Consider the following 19,774-nt stretch of genomic DNA (forward strand, 5'->3'; position numbering starts at 1 on the left):
ACTTACAACTCTTAAAGTAAAATAGAATAAAAGAGTGGTTCAGTTTAGGGAAATAATATGGGAAATGTGCTTGTGATCATTTGTCATGCTTTTTAACCTGTAGACCTGTTTGCAGGTCCTTCAATATATATGCATGATATGCGGACAGGCTTTGTTATAGTCTATGGTTAAAACCCATAAAGCTAATTTCTCAAGATCCCAGGGTTTTCCAGGATTACAAATATGTTATGCTGAATTACAGGGAAATGAAACAAGAAATGAAAAGAATCTTCCATTTGATGCGCAGCCATAAAAGAAACTGCTTCTTAGATTTGAATGTTTTACTGAATATAAGTGAAATAAAGCTTCAAAGAAACACCAGGGCAACTGACACATGCATGTATGATGTCACACCGTGTGGAAGACATGTTTTATGTGAGCTGCTTTAAAGAAAATGTAATAGAAAAATTATGAACACTGGTGCTATTGTTAAACCCAAAAAAGGATAATTCTGTAGCCTGTGACTCAGCTGTCTTTAAGACTGTATGCTGTGGGAGCCGCAGCTGTGAAGGACTCCTCCTAAATAAAAATGCATCATGTCTGACCTCACTCAACAGATGCCATAATGGAGCAAAAGCCATGGCAAACCACTAGTGGCTGAATACATTTTCTGGCCACTCCCCGAAACAGTGAGGGATATCCTTTTTCATGCTAGAGTGCTTAGCTAATCCAAATACCAGTTCTACTGGCCCACTTGTCTTGTGTGTTCAACGAGGGAGCGAAAGGGTGTGGTGCTCCTGAGTGAGCTAACAGGGTAGCCTGGTTATCATTGAGCAACAAGTCCCCAAAGACCACATTGTCAACTGTTCATCATCTATGGGGATGGAAGGGTTATTCAGTAATATGAGCTGGTTTTGTTCTCTGTATACCTTTCTTTACACATTCTGCTACTTTGCTTTAGGAGAAGGCAGGCTAAGGTGTTAATTTATAATACTGAGTTACATATTTATTTGAGACCCCCCACCCCACCCTAACTGTGTACCAAAGGGCTCAGAGTCCAGCTAAGCCTATTAGTTGACAGCTGTGTCTTGGTTATTATAGTCTTGTAGCGTGTAGCTTTCCTTTCACTGTTAATGTGTTAGACAGCGGGCATAGATGTGTTTGGGGAATAAAATTACATTAATCTACATTGTCTGTATTGCTTGATTAGTGCTTACAAATGAGGATATAACCATTTTATTTCCGCACCATTAATTTTATTTCCCCAATGCTCTATGCATTTTATGAAGAAAAAACAACAACATTCAGTCGTTCAGTATGATATTTAAATAAATATAAAGTCTGTAAAAGTTGCTTTATTAACAAAAGTCCTCAGGGAGGTTATGGGTGAAGTTGAAGAATAAAGCAGCATTTATGGAGCAGGTAGGGATTCAGTGTTTTTCCTATTTCAGTGAGGAAGGTGCTTTACTAATACTACAGCTGAAACATTAGTACCTACAATGAAGAGTGATCTTAAAGGATCATACCAGTGTGTTTGCAAGGTTACTCCATTAAAAGTAAAAGACCTACACTAAAAATGTTACTTATGTAAAAGTTCAAAAGGATTATCTGAAAAATTTAGCCAGTTGAATTGCCCCTGTCAGTGTTATATTATTTTATGATATAATATTGAATTATTATTGTTGTTGCATTAATAAATTAAATAATTAAATTGGAAGTATTTAAGTATAGATATAAGTACAGATAAATAGAGAAACTTAAAATAAAATAGATAAATTATAAGTATATAAAATAACAAGAGCAATTCAAATAAAAAACTCTAACTTACAGGCAATAGCAGTACACATACGGTACCCACAAGTAGTGTTGTACATGAATTGATGCTGTTCAATACCATCTCAAGCAAAGTGACATAGTGGTGTCATTAGTATTAGCAAAGTCAGCATATTATAGTATACATAAGAGTAATATGATACTATCAGCTATAGTAGTGTACACCAGAATATTATATAACATGATTATGTAATTATACATATTTATTTATGTGCAACACTTTTCACCCCGGGGGGATCAATAAAAGGCAGCATATGAGGCTAAGACGTAAGAAAACAAAATTAATTATTAAGTATTTAAATAAAATAAAATAAAATAAGATAGATAAAATGACAAAAACAAAGTTTGAACTGCATTACTTCACAACAATAATGAAACTTAATAATGTAAAATATTAGTGCCACCTGATCTGATGTTCTACAAAACTGAGTCTGCTAATTGATTTTCAAACTGTGCGGATGAGTGAAGGCCTGGAAAAGTACATGCAAATTTTTAAAACAATAACATAGTTTGCAAAATGTAAAAATAATGCAGCTGGTGAAGCTTTTGGTTTGGTGATTTCACACAGAAATAAACAAAAGCAGGCTTTTAATTTCAAGTCTGTGACTGTAGATTTAATCAGCTGTAGCTAGCTAGCAAATAAAGTCAGTGGGTTGTGATAACTTCAGCTGACTTTTAATGTTTCCATAGATTTACAGAGAACAACAATAAAAATGTCTCAAATATGCACAGGGTGGCTACATACATAATATAATGCTAAAAGACTGAGGCTAAAGCTAAAGACTGATCAAGGCAAAAGGTGCCTGTCCAAGGTAAAAAGTCAGCATCCTCACCAGTTGTTGATCCATGTAGAAGACATGTAAATAAATGAGCAGCAGTGTTCTTGAAATGCAGAGCAGAGCTAGTTATATAGTACAGTAGTATTATAAATAAAAATGCAATTAAAATGTTATTCGTTCTAACATAACCCTGTTATAATGCCTATAAGGAAAAGCAATACAGAGGTTACATTTATAATTTTTTGTTTGTGTTTTCTAACTTTATTTTCTTTTGCTTCTTTAAGTTTGTTTTGTCACCTCAGTGAACATTTTTGAATTTAATTATTTTTGAAACTGCACCAGGGAGACAGGAGATCTTTGTCCTCGTCATCTGTTTGTTCTTCTTCTTCCTCATACCCTGTACATCTGGCTCTGGTCAGAGATTAATTAAATATTTCCATGAAAGCACCTTCACACAAATTGTCACAAAATTATTCAAATCTTGTCTCTTGCTGCCCTGGGGAGGGATTTACATCCATACATTTTCCATCTAATTGATTATTAATGCACTACCAGAGCTAGTCATTATTTTATGATATGATCTGACAATTTGTGTGTGATTGTGCCTTAAGTGTTTTCTCAGTATTAGTTATGAGCTGTTCTCCTAAACTTAACTCTTTGTTGGCCTTATCAAAGTGTTCAGCATAAAACTGAAACAACAGTTTGAATAAACCTGAGTTTAACAGGGTTATTGTAACAGGGGTATTTTTTGCATGTTTCACTGTAAAGGTGGATTAAAAGAGGAACAAAATGGCTTGTAAGGTTTTTTTTCAAATCAAAAACCCAGCATTTGACCTAAACAACAGAATGACAGTTTCACATTTAAACATGATTGCTGTCTTGAGACCAGGATGTAGCCAAATTAAAAAAGACACAGCAAAGATCAGTTTGCACATATTTAAATGTATGCTTTCAAACTAAGTCACGATTGGTTACTCTTTTATAGCAACTAGGCTGCCCCCTCTAAACTGGAACTGGTTTTTGTTTTATGGCTTGAGATCAGGATATAGTCAAATTAGGAAAAGACAGTAAAAGCAGCAAAGATCAGTTTGCAGTACTTTGGAATAATAACTGAAACAGACGACAGATGAAATTATTGATGCTGAGATGAACAAACAAAGAAGAAAAACAGAAACCGAGAGGAGGGCTGGAGACAGAGGACAGTGGGCCAGTAAAACAGAATATATTCTGGTCGTTGCAGGAAATGTGGTCGGCCTGGGCAACGTGTGGAGATTTCCTTACCTCTGCTACAAGAATGGTGGAGGTGAATCATACGAACTGTTTTCAGTAGAGTTGCATTATTCTGGGTTTAGTGAACTGAAATAATGTTAGTATTGAAAAGACGGTGTAGTCCCTCATTCGTCCAGGAGTGTTCTATTGTAGAAAAGGTTTCAGTCGTAGTCATCTGGACACTGTTTTCAGAATCAAGACGTTTCGGCTCCCATCCGGAAGTCATTGAAACGTCTTGATTCTAAAAACAGTGTCCAGATGAGTACGACTGAAACCTTTTCTACGTTAGTATTGATGATTGGTGAGTGAAAATATATTATTTAATTAACTGTCATTGCCGTGTTCGTTTGTCCGTATAACTTTTATATGCACATTTTTATATTGATGATCAGATATTAAAGGATATCACTGAACAAATTTGTCATTGCCATGGGAAAATGTAATATCAATACTGTAGGTGCCTTTCTGGTGCCGTATGGCCTGTTAGCTGTGGTGTGTGGGATACCTCTGTTCCTACTGGAGACCTCAGTTGGTCAGTACACCCAGGAAGGATTCATCACGTCTTGGAGGAAAATATGTCCACTGGCACAAGGTGAGTTGATTTGAGTTGAACTAAAATGTGCAGTCAACAGAAGAAAAAAAGCCCAAATCACACTTTATAGATAAGGCTATTATACGGAGACAAGAAAGCACAATTTTCTACAAAAATCATTCAAGCTGTTTTGCCAATGTTTTATGCCTCAACAAGTGCTGTTTTCAAAACTGTGGTTTGTATTTGTATTGTAGGAATTGGATTTGGACAACTGATGATTTCACTCTGTTTCTTCATCTACATTTTAATTGAAGCCTGGGCTCTTTTCTACCTGGTGTTCTCATTCAGTTCCCAGCTCCCCTGGGCCAGCTGTGAGAACACCTGGAATACAGGTAAGACCATGGAGTTTACTTTAAATTGTTAAAGCTTGGGAAAAAAAGTTGGAACTCCACAATCACAAAATTTGACCTAAAACACAGTGGTCAATTGTGCTAAACTTGTGCTAAACCACCAGGTCGCCAGGTTAACACACAGAAACACAGAAACACCTTCACATCACCCCTACAGTTTAAATCCTTCAATTCACTTAACCTGAATAAAAGCTTTGTTTGTCCCCAAAACCAGCTAACTGTCTTGATCTTCAGACTTTCAATTCATCTAATGTGACAGCAGTTCAGACCAACACCACCTCTGCTGCAACTGAGTTCTGGGAGTGAGTCTAACTTCTTTTTCTTCTAGTGAACCATAATGAAATCTAAATTATTGTATCACTATTTCACTTTTGATGCATTAGTGCCATGTTTTTCATGCTATGTTTTCATGCTACATTAGGAAGGATTGTTTCACCGAACTCTGTCCAAACTAAAACAACTGACCATTCATAGTAACATGAAAAATGTGTCAGAGGCAACAATAAAAAAAAAGTTTGCTTGGAAATGTCCTTTAACATTTGCAAAATTGCTAACAGCTGTTGTGGTTTACTCTGCAAATCCTAACCTCCCATGTCCCTTTTCAGCACTTTGTGTCACATCATGTGTATCTGTTCAATTTCCCCTCACCTCAGGCGGCGGGTGCTGGCCATGTCTGGAGGCATTGAGGAGCTGGGTAGTGTGAGGTGGGAGCTGGCCTTGTGTCTTCTGGCCTGCTGGGTGTTCTGCTACTTCAGTATCTGGAAAGGTGTCAGATCTTCTGGAAAGGTCCTGTGGAAACATTTTTAATCTTTTATCTATTTGTGGTGCATATAATCATCAGCAACCTATAATCATAACTTTTTCTTTTCATTTAAGGTAGCGTATTTCACAGCCACGTTCCCCTACGTAATGCTCCTGACCTTACTCATCAGAGGCTTGACTCTACCTGGAGCTTGGGAAGGGATCTATTACTACCTGTATCCAGACCTGAACCGCCTGGCTAACCTTGAGGTGGCTTCTTTTTTTGATCACTTTAGAATTACTTGGGTATCACTAAAGAGAAATATAATTTAAAATCTGTGTAAAACATTTTAGATTATTTCTTAAGGATTTATTATGCATCAACCAAACTACGTTATATGATGCGTCTCCCAACCACACCTAAAGGCTAATTTATTTAAAGCAGTTATACCATCCTTCTGGCTGCATCACACTGCCTCCATGATCTCTCTCTAAGAGCTTTGTGTCTTTTGTGTCTGTGTTGTCTCGATATGATTAATCATACAAATGGCAGATAAGGATGCGCACTCAGAGAGGAGAGAGTGTCCTAAAGTTTCTTGTTGTTACACTCTGCATTGTTCACATGAAAAGTGACAGAGGTAATTGTGGGAAGAATTTAAAAAAAGAAAGCTTGAGAGAGAAGTTCAAACCCTGACTACTTTCACACCTCTGCACACCTGGCCGATTGCTGCATCAAGTGGGCGTGGTTGTCAAATTCCCTGTTCTGGAAAGTTACAACAATCAATTTTTAATAATTTGATTTTCAGAAATAGGGTTTCAGACACTGTTAGATACTCTGACAAGAACTTTATTGTGTTGGGTTTCTGTTCCAGTAGTTGGAAAAGGTAGAGCAGCACAAATGGATGTCTTCATCTTCTGCTGTGGGCTCCTGTGGTGCTTCCTGGCCAGCTGCCATAGAAAATAAAATTCCATCCATTCTGGATCTGACCTGGAGTCCTTCTCCTGATTAGGGCCCGTACGAGTCACAGAAATACTGAAAGTTAAACTGGGACTACAGATACTCCTACATCAGAATACAAGATGTGTTTTTCTTACATTGCAGGTCTGGATAGAGGCCGGATCTCAAATACTTTTCTCCTACAGCCTGACTGCAGGGACTCTAAATGTTCTGGGCAGCTATAATGAGTACAACAACAACTGTTACAAGTAAGTGAAAGTCACATTGTCACAACAACTTTGACATTCTACAAGTTTGGTTTTAGATATTTGTCATTCTTGTGTCAATAAATAGCAAAGTGGTAGTTTGTCAAAAATTAAACAACAGACTAAATACTATACTGTGCAATAATTGAATAAATACAATATTAAATACTATTCTCTGCACTCTACAGCCACAAGAATTTCCTATTTTTAACAAAAATATTTTGTCTTTCCTTGACCTCCAGGGATTGCTTTTGGCTCTGTCTGCTGAACAGTGGGACCAGTTTTGTTGCCGGATTTGTCGTCTTCTCTGTACTCGGATTCATGGCTCAGAAACAGGGTGTTAATGTCGACAATGTGGTTGAGTCAGGTATATACTAATATTAGATTGAATTGTAATTTACAAAAAAAAAAGATCCACAGTTGAATGTACTGTTTTCAATGCCAAACAAAGAAGTATATCAACTTTCTCCTCAAACACACAGGTCCAGGTTTGGCCTTCATTGCTTACCCTCAGGCAACAGCTATGATGCCTTTGCCACAGTTCTGGACTGTCTGCTTCTTCCTGATGCTCATTCTGCTGACTGTCGACACACATGTAATAACATTTGTCACATTAACCTACTAATAGATTCGGTGTGTTTCAGACACACATAAAATAGTTTCCTCATTTTATTTTGTCCCCAGTTTGTGATTGTGGAGAGTTTTATCACCACAGTGATCGACTTGTTTCCGAAGTTGTTTCGTGCACCTTTGAGGCGTGAGATCTTTGTCCTCGCCATCTGTGTATCCAGCTTCTTCGTACATCTCACCATGGTTACAGAGGTGAACACAAATATTTTCATGAAACTTTCTTTATAAAACATATTTAAAAACAGTAAACACATTTCTTTTAAAATATGTAATTCAAATTATGTTTTATTCAAATCTTGTCTCTTCCTGCTTTAGGGAGGAATTTATGTATTCCAACTCACTGACTTCTATGGCTCTACCAGAGTTTGTCAGAATTTTATGGCTATTTGTGAATGCCTGGCTGTGGGCTGGGTTTTGGTGAGTCAGATTACTTTTTACTTAAAGCATAAGGCTCAAGTTATTCTATCTTTTTGCTCAGTGGCGGACTCTGTCTGCTGTCTGAGGGGCAGGGGCGAACCACCTGCAGGTGGTGGGGCACCAGCGTGCAAAACGTCCTGATGCATTTATGGTGAAACAGCAGCATATATAGCGCTACATCACGTTTCCTCTACTGGAGGGGCACCTTATAATGTTTTATTTACCATAGGGGCATCCAAGAGAGCTCTTCTGACACCTTTTTTTTTCTCCGAACATGGGAGCACCCATTAGCAGTTGCTAATGTCAACAATCCTATGACAAGACCAAAGCGAACAATGTATTAGTCCATCTCTCAGTACGTTCTCACTTGTGTGGCTTTCAGCCCCAAGTCCATTGGTTGTTAATGACGACGTAAATCTTTAAAAAACAGTCAAAAATAGTGCATTTGTTGGGGACTATTTTCAGTGGCGGTTTAATACACATATTTGTCTTTTAATGGTATTTGTTGACATGAAGAAAAATGGCAAATATCACCATCCTTATTCTTTAACTTAATGCAATTTCGATGATATGGTATGACTATGATTTCAACCTCCATCAGGTGCTGACCGCTTTTCTAATATTATTGAGGACATGACAGGACAGAGGCCGTCTGTTTTCTTTAAACTGTGCTGGAAATACGTTAATCCTCTGCTATCACTGGTGAGAAAACTTTCTTTGTGGCTACCAATCATTTTACATACTTTAATTAGCTTTGGTAGTTTATTCAGTTTTTGCCAAACCAGTACAGCTGGATTTTGTGCTGCTGGGTATGTTTTTGTATGAATTTTGCATTGCCAAAACTATGTTTTGCACCATCTAACACAAGTACAGATGATCTAATGGAATGCATCAACTTATTATTATGTTTATGTATCACAAAAACTGTCTCCACACATTTGCAGATTTCCTTAATCCTCTACCTGGTTGATTACAAACACCTCAAGATTAACGACTGGTACATTTACCCTGACTGGGCGTACGCACTAGGATGGACTTTGACCCTCACCTCTGTTCTCATGGTGCCACTGTGGGCAGCTGGACAGGTGTTTTTGACAGCAGGAACCTTCAGACAGGTGAGTGTCCATCTGTTACAGCCTAAACAAAATGCTGTAGCAGACTATTCTCCTTTTTGAGATAATGAAACCTTTCTTCTATCACTCAATATGCTGCATGTGCAGCTGTTGTTTTTGGTACTGGTTGATCAACAGGTCCAAAGAGTCTAAAAAATGTCTCCTGTAATTGTCCTAATGATTATGGTAGTGTGTAAACTCATTTTGTTTGTTCATGTGTTCCAGCGTTTGTCTGTCCTTTGTCGTCCTGCTGAAGATCCAGCCTGGCAGAGGAATAAAATGAGAGAGGAGGGAACGGCTGTTGAACTGACGTCTGCAGTGTTAACTTAGTGTGACCTGCAAAGTCAAATTAACTAGACATTTCGCCTATCATACTGTAAATAAGCTTATTGTAATCAGTGTAGCTAGGAGATTTAAATGGCAAAGCTCAAAATAGTGCTGAAACAACCAAAATTAAACCTAAACAACATCAATTTTGATGCTAGATCATTTTAGCCATTTATCAAGCAAAAATGCCAAATGTGACGATTCATTTGTGGCTTTTCTGTTTTATTTTAATGGTCCAGTGTGTAGGATTTATTGGCATCTAGCGGTGAAATTGCATTTTGCAACCATTTGAAAACTGCTCGCATCACCCTCCCCTTCTGAGCATGTAGGAGAAACTATGGTGGCCGTGAACCTCGCAAAAACTGGGAAAAACGCGAATGGCCCTATCTAGAGCCAGTGTTTGGTTTGTCTGTTCTGGGCTACTGTAGGAACATGGCAGCGCAACATGGCGACCTCCGTGAAAGGGGACCCGCTCCCTGTGTAAATATAAATGGCTTATTCTAAGGTAATGAAAACACAACAATTCTTATTTTCACCTGATAATATACTAATACATATTTAACATATATATTAAATATAAACATAAATAATATATTCCATTTCTGCCAATAGCTCCTCATAAATGTTACACACTGGACCTTTAAAGTAACCTGTAGGCTAACTGTTGGCTAAACAAAACAGTTCAAGAGGTCATCTTGAGGTGTTTCTTAGCATTTTTTGACATCTTAAGTAAATAGAAAATCTGATATAAATAATAATAAAAAAAAGATAATGAAAATAATCATTGGCTGCATGCCTAGCTCTAATATGATTATGATGAGGTTATACCTTCTGTTTAAGTCTGGGTCTTTAACTTTACATTTTCAAGTATGGGTTGAATCTACCCACTGAATTATTTATACAGAGGTAACATATTGGTCCGATAAAAGGCTTGGATTACTTACATTGTTACACAAATTGAAATTTCAAATGCCATTTGGGTGCAAACAATGTATGAACTGTAATGATTTAGCTTTTGTACTGTAATTAATAATTGCATTGCTATTTCCTTGACAAAACAAAATTAGGTCAACTGTCATCTTTGAAACAGCTGATGTGCAAGGGTGTGTTAATGAATTCAAATATTCATTTTCCCAAACAAACCCCACAAGTGAACGTCATATGTGTGTTCAGACAGCAAAATGAATATCATGGACCGTTAGTGTCTATTTGCCTCAAACTAATATTTTAGTACAGACGTTAGCTGTAGGCTAGCTAACGTACTGGAGTGTGCCTGTGTGTTTGTGTTCAGCTCAGCCTGACTGAGTTTTTTTCCTTGTTATTTCCCTCCAGACTCTCTCCTTTATCCTCTGTACATTTATATGAAGCAGATTCAAAAAATAAAAAAAATAAATCAAAAATACATTGTCCAGCTGTATAATGGCACAGTGGATTATTTACATTTAAGTCCTTGGTCATAAGATGAGCAGAGAAATAAGGAAAAGAGAAAATCAGAGAAGAGTGACAATGAAATATCTGATTTGCCGGCTCAGACGTTGCCCGGCCAAACAAGGTCTGCGTCAGGTGTTGGGGAACCAGAGCACAGAGATGATAAATGGGTTACTGGAACAAGACGGAGATGGGCGAGATGCGATAACAAGGCTCTGTTGGAATGCTACTACTCCAGTAACCCTAGTCAGAGGGGTTACATGCACAGGATGTGGGATGAATGGTTACTTCGAAACCCACAATCAAGGCTTACAGCGAAGCAACTAGTAGCTCAGTGTTCCAACTGCTATCACAACTTGAGATTGACGAGATACAACACAAATGCTACGGCAAGGGGGAGCCAGGACAACAGGTCAGAGGGGAGCAATCGGCGGTTCCCCAAACAGAGATTGGGTATGAAGGCATCACACAAGCCTCAGAGCTGGTGGCTCCAAGAGAGGACCACAGCAACCTCCCTGAACAGAATCCAGTCACCATCACAGCGGCAGACATCCAAGAAAGAGTCTCAGATCCACACCTACTGGCTAAAGAAGCTCACTGCACTCCACGAGCACCTAACAGCACAAATGAACCAGCTGCTAAGAGATGGGACGCACCCTGAATGGCTTACCGAAGGGCGTACAATCCTGATCCTGAAGGATCCCGCAAAGGGTACAGTCCCATCCAACTATCGGCCAATAACCTGTCTCTCCACAACATGGAAGCTCATGTCAGGCATCATCGCGGCTAAGATAAGTGGATACATGGATCAATACATGAGCAAAGCACAGAAGGACATTAGCAGAGGAACCAGAGGAGCCAAACACCAACTCCTGGTTGACAGAACAGTCACCCAAGACTGCAGAACCCGACACACCAACCTGGATTGATTACAAAAAAGCATATGACTCAATGCCACACACATGGATCACTGAATGCTTGGAGATGTACAACATCAACAGGACTCTAAGAGACTTCATTGCAAACTCGATGAGGCTGTGGAAAACCACCCTTGAGGCCAATGGCAAACCACTTGCACAAGTATCCATCAAATGTGGCATATACCAAGGAGATGCTTTGTCCCCACTGCTGACTGGCCCAGATCTACCACACCAGACAAGACCCAAGGTGTAGGCTGTGCAAAGAGACCCCTGAGACAATCCAGCACATAACTGCAGGGTGTAAGATGCTGGCAGGGAAAGCATACATTGAGCGCCATAACTAAGTGGCTGGCATAGTGTACAGGAACATCTGCATGGAGTATGGACTGGAAACCCCATGGTCAAAGTGGGAAACACCTCCAAAGGTGGTAGAGAATGACCGAGCCAAGATCCTGTGGGACTTCCAGATTCAGACTGACAGAATGGTAATGGTGAACCAACCAGACATCGTGGTGGTGGACAAACAGCAGAGGAAAGCCATTGTGGTGGACGTGGCAATACCAAGTGATGGCAACATCAGGAAAAAGGAACATGAGAAACTAGAGAAATACCAAGGGCTCAGAGAAGAGCTGGAGAAGGCCTGGAAGGCGAAGGCGACAGTGGTGCCCGTGGTCATCGGAGCACTCGGGGCAGTGATCCCTGGAAGAACACCAGACATCTCGGTCCAGAAGAGTGCAGTACTAGGAACAGCAAAGATACTGCGCAGAACCCTCAAGCTCCCAGGCCTCTGGTAGAGGACCTGAGCTTGAAGGATGAGACCACCCGCGGAGGGTGAAGGACGAAGTTTTTATTTTTATTTTTAATATATGTAATATATTTTAGGTGGTGCAGGAAATGTGGACAAACTGAAACTCTTCAAGAGATCCGATCTGATCGGATCTGAGTTTTGCAAATCAAAAACCCAACATTGGACCTAAACAATAGAATGAATGGTTTTATATTTAAAAATGATTGCTGTCTTGAGTCCAGGATGTAGCCAAATAAATATGAGACACATAATAAAAGCAGCAAAGATCAGTTTGCGCATATTTCAGGATTGATTACTCTTTAATAAGTCCCCCTGGCTCTTGTAAAACAGCAAGGTAGGCCCCTCCACACTGGAACTGTTTTTGGTTTTATGGGTTGAGAGCAGGATATTGTCCTCGTCTTCTGTTTGTTCTTCTTCTTCCTCATACCCTGTACATCTGACCCCGGTCAGAGATTAATTAAATATTTCCAAGAAAGCACCTTCACACAAATTGTCACAAAATGATCTTGTCTCTTGCTGCCCTGGGGAGGGATTTACATATTCCATCTTATTGATTATTAATGCACTACCAGAGCCAGTCATTATTTCATGATATGATCTGACTATTTGTGTGTGATTGTGCCTTAAGTGTTTTCTCAGTATTAGTTATGAGCTGTTCTCCTAAACTTAACTCTTTGTTGGCCTTATCAAAGTGTTCAGTATTCTCTAGTTTGGATTTCAACTACACCACACGTTCATCAACTATGGCAAAATATCAGATCTAGTGTTAGTGGATCTTAATGCTTCATTTATCCACAGCTTGGTCCAGTCACAGTTCAAATCCAATTTACAGAGAACAACAACTAATTTACAAAACTACAAAGTGTCTGCTTTCAAACTAAGTCACGATTGGTTACTCTTTTATAGCAACTAGGCTTCCCCCTCCACACTGGAACTGGTTTTTGTTTTATGGATTGAGAGCAGGATATAGTCAACTTAGGAAAAGACAGTAAAAGCAGCAAAGATCAGTTTGCAGTACTTGCCTATCACATGCTAATCAGGCACTTAACAGTGATGAAGTAGATGCAGCCAGAGAACAATAGGCCTGATTACTGATAACTGGGCCATCTTGAAACTATTAGGTCAGTTTCAGGTGAAACTAGCTATTAACAGATACTCAGGCAGATTCCTCCTGAGGGCAGGGCTTATGTAACTCAGATTAGCTTAAATTTCCAGTTCCCGTCCAATTTTTCACAATTGAGAATGACTTCCGGATGGGAGCCAAACGTCTTGATTCTGAAAACAGTGTCCAGATGACTACGACTGAAACCTTTTCTACGATAGTACTTTGGAATAATAACTGAAACACACAACAGATGAAATTATTGATGCTGAGATGAACAAACAAAGAAGAAAAACAGAAAACGAGAGGAGGGCTGGAGACAGAGGACAGTGGGCCAGTAAAACAGAATATATTCTGGTCGTTGCAGGAAATGTGGTCGGCCTGGGCAACGTGTGGAGATTTCCTTACCTCTGCTACAAGAATGGTGGAGGTGAATCATACGAACTGTTTTGAGTAGAGTTGCATTATTCTGCGTTTAGTGAACTGAAATAGTGTTAGCATTGATGATTGGTGAGTGAAAATGTATTATTTAATTAATTGTCATTGCTGTGTTCGTTTGTCCGTATAACTTTTATATGCACATTTTTATATTGATGATCAGATATTAAAGGATATCACTGAACAAATTTGTCATTGCCATGGGAAAATGTAATATCAATACTGTAGGTGCCTTTCTGGTGCCGTATGGCCTGTTAGCTGTGGTGTGTGGGATACCTCTGTTCCTACTGGAGACCTCAGTTGGTCAGTACACCCAGGAAGGATTCATCACGTCTTGGAGGAAAATATGTCCACTGGCACAAGGTGAGTTGATTTGAGTTGAACTAAAATGTGCAGTCAACAGAAGAAAAAAAGCCCAAATCACACTTTATAGATAAGGCTATTATACGGAGACAAGAAAGCACAATTTTCTACAAAAATCATTCAAGCTGTTTTGCCAATGTTTTATGCCTCAACAAGTGCTGTTTTCAAAACTGTGGTTTGTATTTGTATTGTAGGAATTGGATTTGGACAACTGATGATTTCACTCTGTTTCTTCATCTACATTTTAATTGAAGCCTGGGCTCTTTTCTACCTGGTGTTCTCATTCAGTTCCCAGCTCCCCTGGGCCAGCTGTGAGAACACCTGGAATACAGGTAAGACCATGGAGTTTACTTTAAATTGTTAAAGCTTGGGAAAAAGTTGGAACTCCACAATCACAAAATTTGACCTAAAACACAGTGGTCAATTGTGCTAAACTTGTGCTAAACCACCAGGTCGCCAGGTTAACACACAGAAACACAGAAACACCTTCACATCACCCCTACAGTTTAAATCCTTCAATTCACTTAACCTGAATAAAAGCTTTGTTTGTCCCCAAAACCAGCTAACTGTCTTGATCTTCAGACTTTCAATTCATCTAATGTGACAGCAGTTCAGACCAACACCACCTCTGCTGCAACTGAGTTCTGGGAGTGAGTCTAACTTCTTTTTCTTCTAGTGAACCATAATGAAATCTAAATTATTGTATCACTATTTCACTTTTGATGCATTAGTGCCATGTTTTTCATGCTATGTTTTCATGCTACATTAGGAAGGATTTCTGTTTTTCACTTGTTCTGGTTCTTCAAGTACAGTACTTTGAAATGAAAGCTTTCTAAAAGTTTATGTACGCAGAACAAGAACATGAAAATTTTAAAGACTCTATCTGGTGTTGAGCTTTTGCTATTGGTTAAAATTCACAATGTTAAATGTACATTCTGTTGCAACTTTGCAAAAAGCAGCTTTGACTTCAAAATGACAATTGTTTCACCGAACTCTGTCCAAACTAAAACAATTGACCATTCAAAAATGTGTCAGAGGCAACAATAAAAGATGTAAAAAAATAAATAAAAAAAAAGTTTGCTTGGAAATGTCCTTTAACATTTGCAAAATTGCTAACAGCTATTGTGGTTTACTCTGCAAATCCTAACCTCCCATGTCCCTTTTCAGCACTTTGTGTCACATCATGTGTATCTGTTCAATTTCCACTCTCCTCAGGCGGCAGGTGCTGGCCATGTCTGGAGGCATTGAGGAGCTGGGCAGTGTGAGGTGGGAGCTGGCCTTGTGTCTTCTGGCCTGCTGGGTGTTCTGCTACTTCAGTATCTGGAAAGGTGTCAGATCTTCTGGAAAGGTCCTGTGGAAACATTTTTAATCTTTTATCTATTTGTGGTGCATATAATCATCAGCAACCTATAATCATAACTTTTTTTTTTCATTTAAGGTAGCGTATTTCACAGCCACGTTCCCCTACGTAATGCTCCTGACCTTACTCATCAGAGGCTTGACTCTACCTGGAGCTTGGGAAGGGATCTATTACTACCTGTATCCAGACCTGCACCGCCTGGCTAACCTTGAGGTGGCTTCTTTTTTTGATCACTTTAGAATTACTTGGGTATCACTAAAGAGGAATATAATTTAAAATCTGTGTAAAACATTTTAGATTATTTCTTAAGGCTTTATTATGCATCAACCAAACTACGTTATATGATGCGTCTCCCAACCACACCTAAAGGCTAATTTATTTAAAGCAGTTATACCATCCTTCTGGCTGCATCACGCTGCCTCCATGATCTCTCTCTAAGAGCTTTGTGTCTTTTGTGTCTGTGTTGTCTCGATATGATTAATCATACAAATGGTGAATAAGGGTGCACACTTCACCACCATTTGTATCATTCCTCATGTCAAGACAACACAGACACACAAAAGACACAAAGCTGTCTACAAGTTTCATGTTGTTGCACTCTGCATTGTTCACATGAAAAGTGACAGGTAATTGTGGGGGGAATAATTTAAAAAAAGAGCTTCATCAAGTTATCAGTCAAATTATCTGGGGGGGCGTTAAAGAGGATTTTTTTTTAGGCTTTTTGCCTTTATTTGATAGGAAGAGCTGAAGCGAAGAGAGGAAATATGGGAGAGAGGGAGAGAGGGAGAGAGAGAGAGAGAGAGAGAGAGAGAGGGTGACAAGCAGCAAAAGGCCACAGTCTAGATTCAAACCCGGGCCACTGCGATAAGGATTCTTTTACATCGGGCGTGCACACTACCAGTCAAGCAGCATTACTGCGAGGAATCACACTGAAAATTAAACTAGGACTCCTACTTCAGTTTATAATACCCCTTTTCTAATGTTACAGGTCTGGATAGAGGCTGGATCTCAAATATTTTTCTCCTACAGCCTGACTGCAGGGGGTCTACATGTCCTAGCCAGCTATAATGAGTATAACAACAACTGTTACAAGTAAGTATAAGTCAGATATCACAACAACTTTTATATTGTATTATGTTCGTTTTAGAAGTTGATTTTATGTCAGATTACAGACTAATTTAAAGATAAATTTTATATCCATAGGAATGTCCTCTTTTTGACAAGGATCTATTTTCTTTCTGTGACTTCTAGGGATTGCTTTTGGCTCTGTCTGCTGAACAGTGGGACCAGTTTTGTTGCTGGATTTGTCGTCTTCTCTGTACTCGGATTCATGGCTCAGAAACAGGGTGTTAATGTCGACACTGTGGTTGAATCAGGTACAGTATACTCAAAGATTTCATCAAATGCAATGTTTAAGATCTTAGTAAATTATCCAAAGTTGAATACAATGTTCTAATATTAATAGGTATATAGTTTAATAGTATCAAAGATCTTTTCGTTCACTTCACAGGTCCAGGTTTGGCCTTCATTGCTTACCCTCAGGCAACAGCTATGATGCCTTTGCCACAGTTCTGGACTGTCTGCTTCTTCCTGATGCTCATTCTGCTGACTGTTGACACACATGTAATAACATTTGTCACATTAACCTACTAATAGATTCGGTGTGTTTCAGACACACATAAAATAGTTTCCTCATTTTATTTTGTCCCCAGTTTGTGATTGTGGAGAGTTTTATCACCACAGTGATCGACTTGTTTCCGAAGTTGTTTCGTGCACCTTTGAGGCGTGAGATCTTTGTCCTCGCCATCTGTGTATCCAACTTCTTCGTACATCTCACCATGGTTACAGAGGTGAAAACAAATATTTTCATGAAACTTTCTTTATAAAACATATTTAAAAACAGTAAACACATTTCTTTTAAAATATGTAATTCAAATTATGTTTTATTCAAATCTTGTCTCTTCCTGCTTTAGGGAGGAATTTATGTATTCCAACTCACTGACTTCTATGGCTCTACCAGAGTTTGTCAGAATTTTATGGCTATTTGTGAATGCCTGGCTGTGGGCTGGGTTTTTGGTGAGTCAGATTACTTTTTACTTAAAGCATAAGGCTCGCGTTATTCTATCTTTTTGCTCAGTGGCGGACTCTGTCTGCTGTCTGAGGGGCAGGGGCGAACCACCTGCAGGTGGTGGGGCACCAGCGTGCAAAACGTCCTGATGCATTTATGGTGAAACAGCAGCATATATAGCGCTGCATCACGTTTCCTCTACTGGAGGGGCACCTTATAATGTTTTATTTACCATAGGGGCATCCAAGAGAGCTCTTCTGACACCTTTTTTTTTCTCCGAACATGTTCTCACTTGTGTGGCTTTCAGCCCCAAGTCCACTGGTTGTTAATGGCGACGTAAATCTTTAAAAAACAGTCAAAAATAGTGCATTTGTTGGGGACTATTTTCAGTGGCGGTTTAATACACATATTTGTCTTTTAATGGTATTTGTTGACATGAAGAAAAATGGCAAATATCACCATCCTTATTCTTTAACTTATCGATGATATGGTATGACTATGATTTCAACCTCCATCAGGTGCTGACCGCTTTTCTAATATTATTGAGGACATGACAGGACAGAGGCCGTCTGTTTTCTTTAAACTGTGCTGGAAATACGTTAATCCTCTGCTATCACTGGTGAGAAAACTTTCTTTGTGGCTACCAATCATTTTACATACTTTAATTAGCTTTGGTAGTTTATTCAGTTTTTGCCAAACCAGTACAGCTGGATTTTGTGCTGCTGGGTATGTTTTTGTATGAATTTTACATTTTCACATTCCATCATCAGCAGACCTTGAGGTTTGAACTGGTATGTAAACTCTGTGACTGTGATTTTTGCATTGCCAAAACTATGTTTTGCACCATCTAACACAAGTACAGATGATCTAATGGAATGCATCAACTTATTATTATGTTTATGTATCACAAAAACTGTCTCCACACATTTGCAGATTTCCTTAATCCTCTACCTGGTTGATTACAAACACCTCAAGATTAACGACTGGTACATTTACCCTGACTGGGCGTACGCACTAGGATGGACTTTGACCCTCACCTCTGTTCTCATGGTGCCACTGTGGGCAGCTGGACAGATGTTTTTGACAGCAGGAACCTTCAGACAGGTGAGTGTCCATCTGTTACAGCCTAAACAAAATGCTGTAGCAGACTATTCTCCTTTTGAGATAATGAAACCTTTCTTCTATCACTCAATATGCTGCATGTGCAGCTGTTGTTTTTGGTACTGGTTGATCAACAGGTCCAAAGAGTCTAAAAAATGTCTCCTGTAATTGTCCTAATGATTATGGTAGTGTGTAAACTCATTTTGTTTGTTCATGTGTTCCAGCGTTTGTCTGTCCTTTGTCGTCCTGCTGAAGATCCAGCCTGGCAGAGGAATAAAATGAGAGAGGAGGGAACGGCTGTTGAACTGACGTCTGCAGTGTTAACTTAGTGTGACCTGCAAAGTCAAATTAACTAGACATTTCGCCTATCATACTGTAAATAAGCTTATTGTAATCAGTGTAGCTAGGAGATTTAAATGGCAAAGCTCAAAATAGTGCTGAAACAACCAAAATTAAACCTAAACAACATCAATTTTGATGCTAGATCATTTTAGCCATTTATCAAGCAAAAATGCCAAATGTGACGATTCATTTGTGGCTTTTCTGTTTTATTTTAATGGTCCAGTGTGTAGGATTTATTGGCATCTAGCGGTGAAATTGCATTTTGCAACCATTTGAAAACTGCTCGCATCACCCTCCCCTTCTGAGCATGTAGGAGAAACTATGGTGGCCGTGAACCTCGCAAAAACTGGGAAAAACGCTTGAATGGCCCTATCTAGAGCCAGTGTTTGGTTTGTCTGTTCTGGGCTACTGTAGGAACATGGCAGCGCAACATGGCGACCTCCGTGAAAGGGGACCCGCTCCCTGTGTAAATATAAATGGCTTATTCTAAGGTAATGAAAACACAACAATTCTTATTTTCACCTGATAATATACTAATACATATTTAACATATATATTAAATATAAACATAAATAATATATTCCATTTCTGCCAATAACTCCTCATAAATGT

General features: G+C 39.0%; 2 protein-coding genes across 3 annotated transcripts; both read left to right on the forward strand.

The window, feature by feature from the left end:
- Positions 1-3,433: 3,433 nt before the first annotated feature.
- Positions 3,434-19,180, forward strand: LOC122886781 (sodium- and chloride-dependent GABA transporter 3-like). Its single transcript, XM_044219379.1, has 15 exons — positions 3,434-3,894; positions 4,318-4,452; positions 4,647-4,784; positions 5,017-5,104; positions 5,456-5,588; positions 5,679-5,813; positions 6,646-6,749; positions 6,989-7,113; positions 7,229-7,341; positions 7,431-7,568; positions 7,692-7,797; positions 8,395-8,495; positions 8,738-8,908; positions 9,131-9,737; positions 19,045-19,180. Exons 1-14 carry the CDS (start codon positions 3,738-3,740, stop codon positions 9,233-9,235), a joined length of 1,749 nt encoding a protein of 582 aa, XP_044075314.1. The 5' UTR covers positions 3,434-3,737; the 3' UTR covers positions 9,236-9,737; positions 19,045-19,180.
- On the forward strand, positions 13,621-19,185 carry LOC122886780 (sodium- and chloride-dependent GABA transporter 3-like). 2 transcript variants are annotated; one of them, XM_044219377.1, is made up of 14 exons: positions 13,621-13,920; positions 14,157-14,291; positions 14,486-14,623; positions 14,854-14,941; positions 15,507-15,639; positions 15,730-15,864; positions 16,640-16,743; positions 16,903-17,027; positions 17,162-17,274; positions 17,364-17,501; positions 17,625-17,727; positions 18,238-18,338; positions 18,653-18,823; positions 19,045-19,185. In XM_044219377.1, exons 1-14 carry the CDS (start codon positions 13,764-13,766, stop codon positions 19,147-19,149), a joined length of 1,746 nt encoding a protein of 581 aa, XP_044075312.1. In that variant the 5' UTR covers positions 13,621-13,763; the 3' UTR covers positions 19,150-19,185. The 2 variants fall into 2 exon arrangements, with proteins under 2 accessions (XP_044075312.1, XP_044075313.1); XM_044219378.1 differs by having other exon boundaries at positions 13,778-14,000.
- The last annotated feature ends 589 nt before the right edge of the window (positions 19,186-19,774 follow it).

The sequence above is a fragment of the Siniperca chuatsi genome, linkage group LG13 (genome assembly GCF_020085105.1).
Source record: "Siniperca chuatsi isolate FFG_IHB_CAS linkage group LG13, ASM2008510v1, whole genome shotgun sequence".
NCBI classification, from domain to species: Eukaryota; Metazoa; Chordata; class Actinopteri; order Centrarchiformes; family Sinipercidae; genus Siniperca; species Siniperca chuatsi.

Excerpts from the sequence above, each read along its gene's own strand:
- LOC122886781 (XM_044219379.1), top strand. The coding sequence starts at position 3,738 with ATGAACAAACAAAGAAGAAAAACAGAAACCGAGAGGAGGGCTGGAGAC. Across the intron at positions 3,895-4,317 it reads CTGCTACAAGAATGGTGGAG|GTGCCTTTCTGGTGCCGTAT; the intron begins GTGAATCATACG and ends TCAATACTGTAG. Across the intron at positions 4,453-4,646 it reads AATATGTCCACTGGCACAAG|GAATTGGATTTGGACAACTG; the intron begins GTGAGTTGATTT and ends TTTGTATTGTAG.
- LOC122886780 (XM_044219377.1), top strand. The coding sequence starts at position 13,764 with ATGAACAAACAAAGAAGAAAAACAGAAAACGAGAGGAGGGCTGGAGAC. Across the intron at positions 17,275-17,363 it reads TGCTGACTGTTGACACACAT|TTTGTGATTGTGGAGAGTTT; the intron begins GTAATAACATTT and ends TTTTGTCCCCAG. Across the intron at positions 18,824-19,044 it reads CAGCAGGAACCTTCAGACAG|CGTTTGTCTGTCCTTTGTCG; the intron begins GTGAGTGTCCAT and ends CATGTGTTCCAG.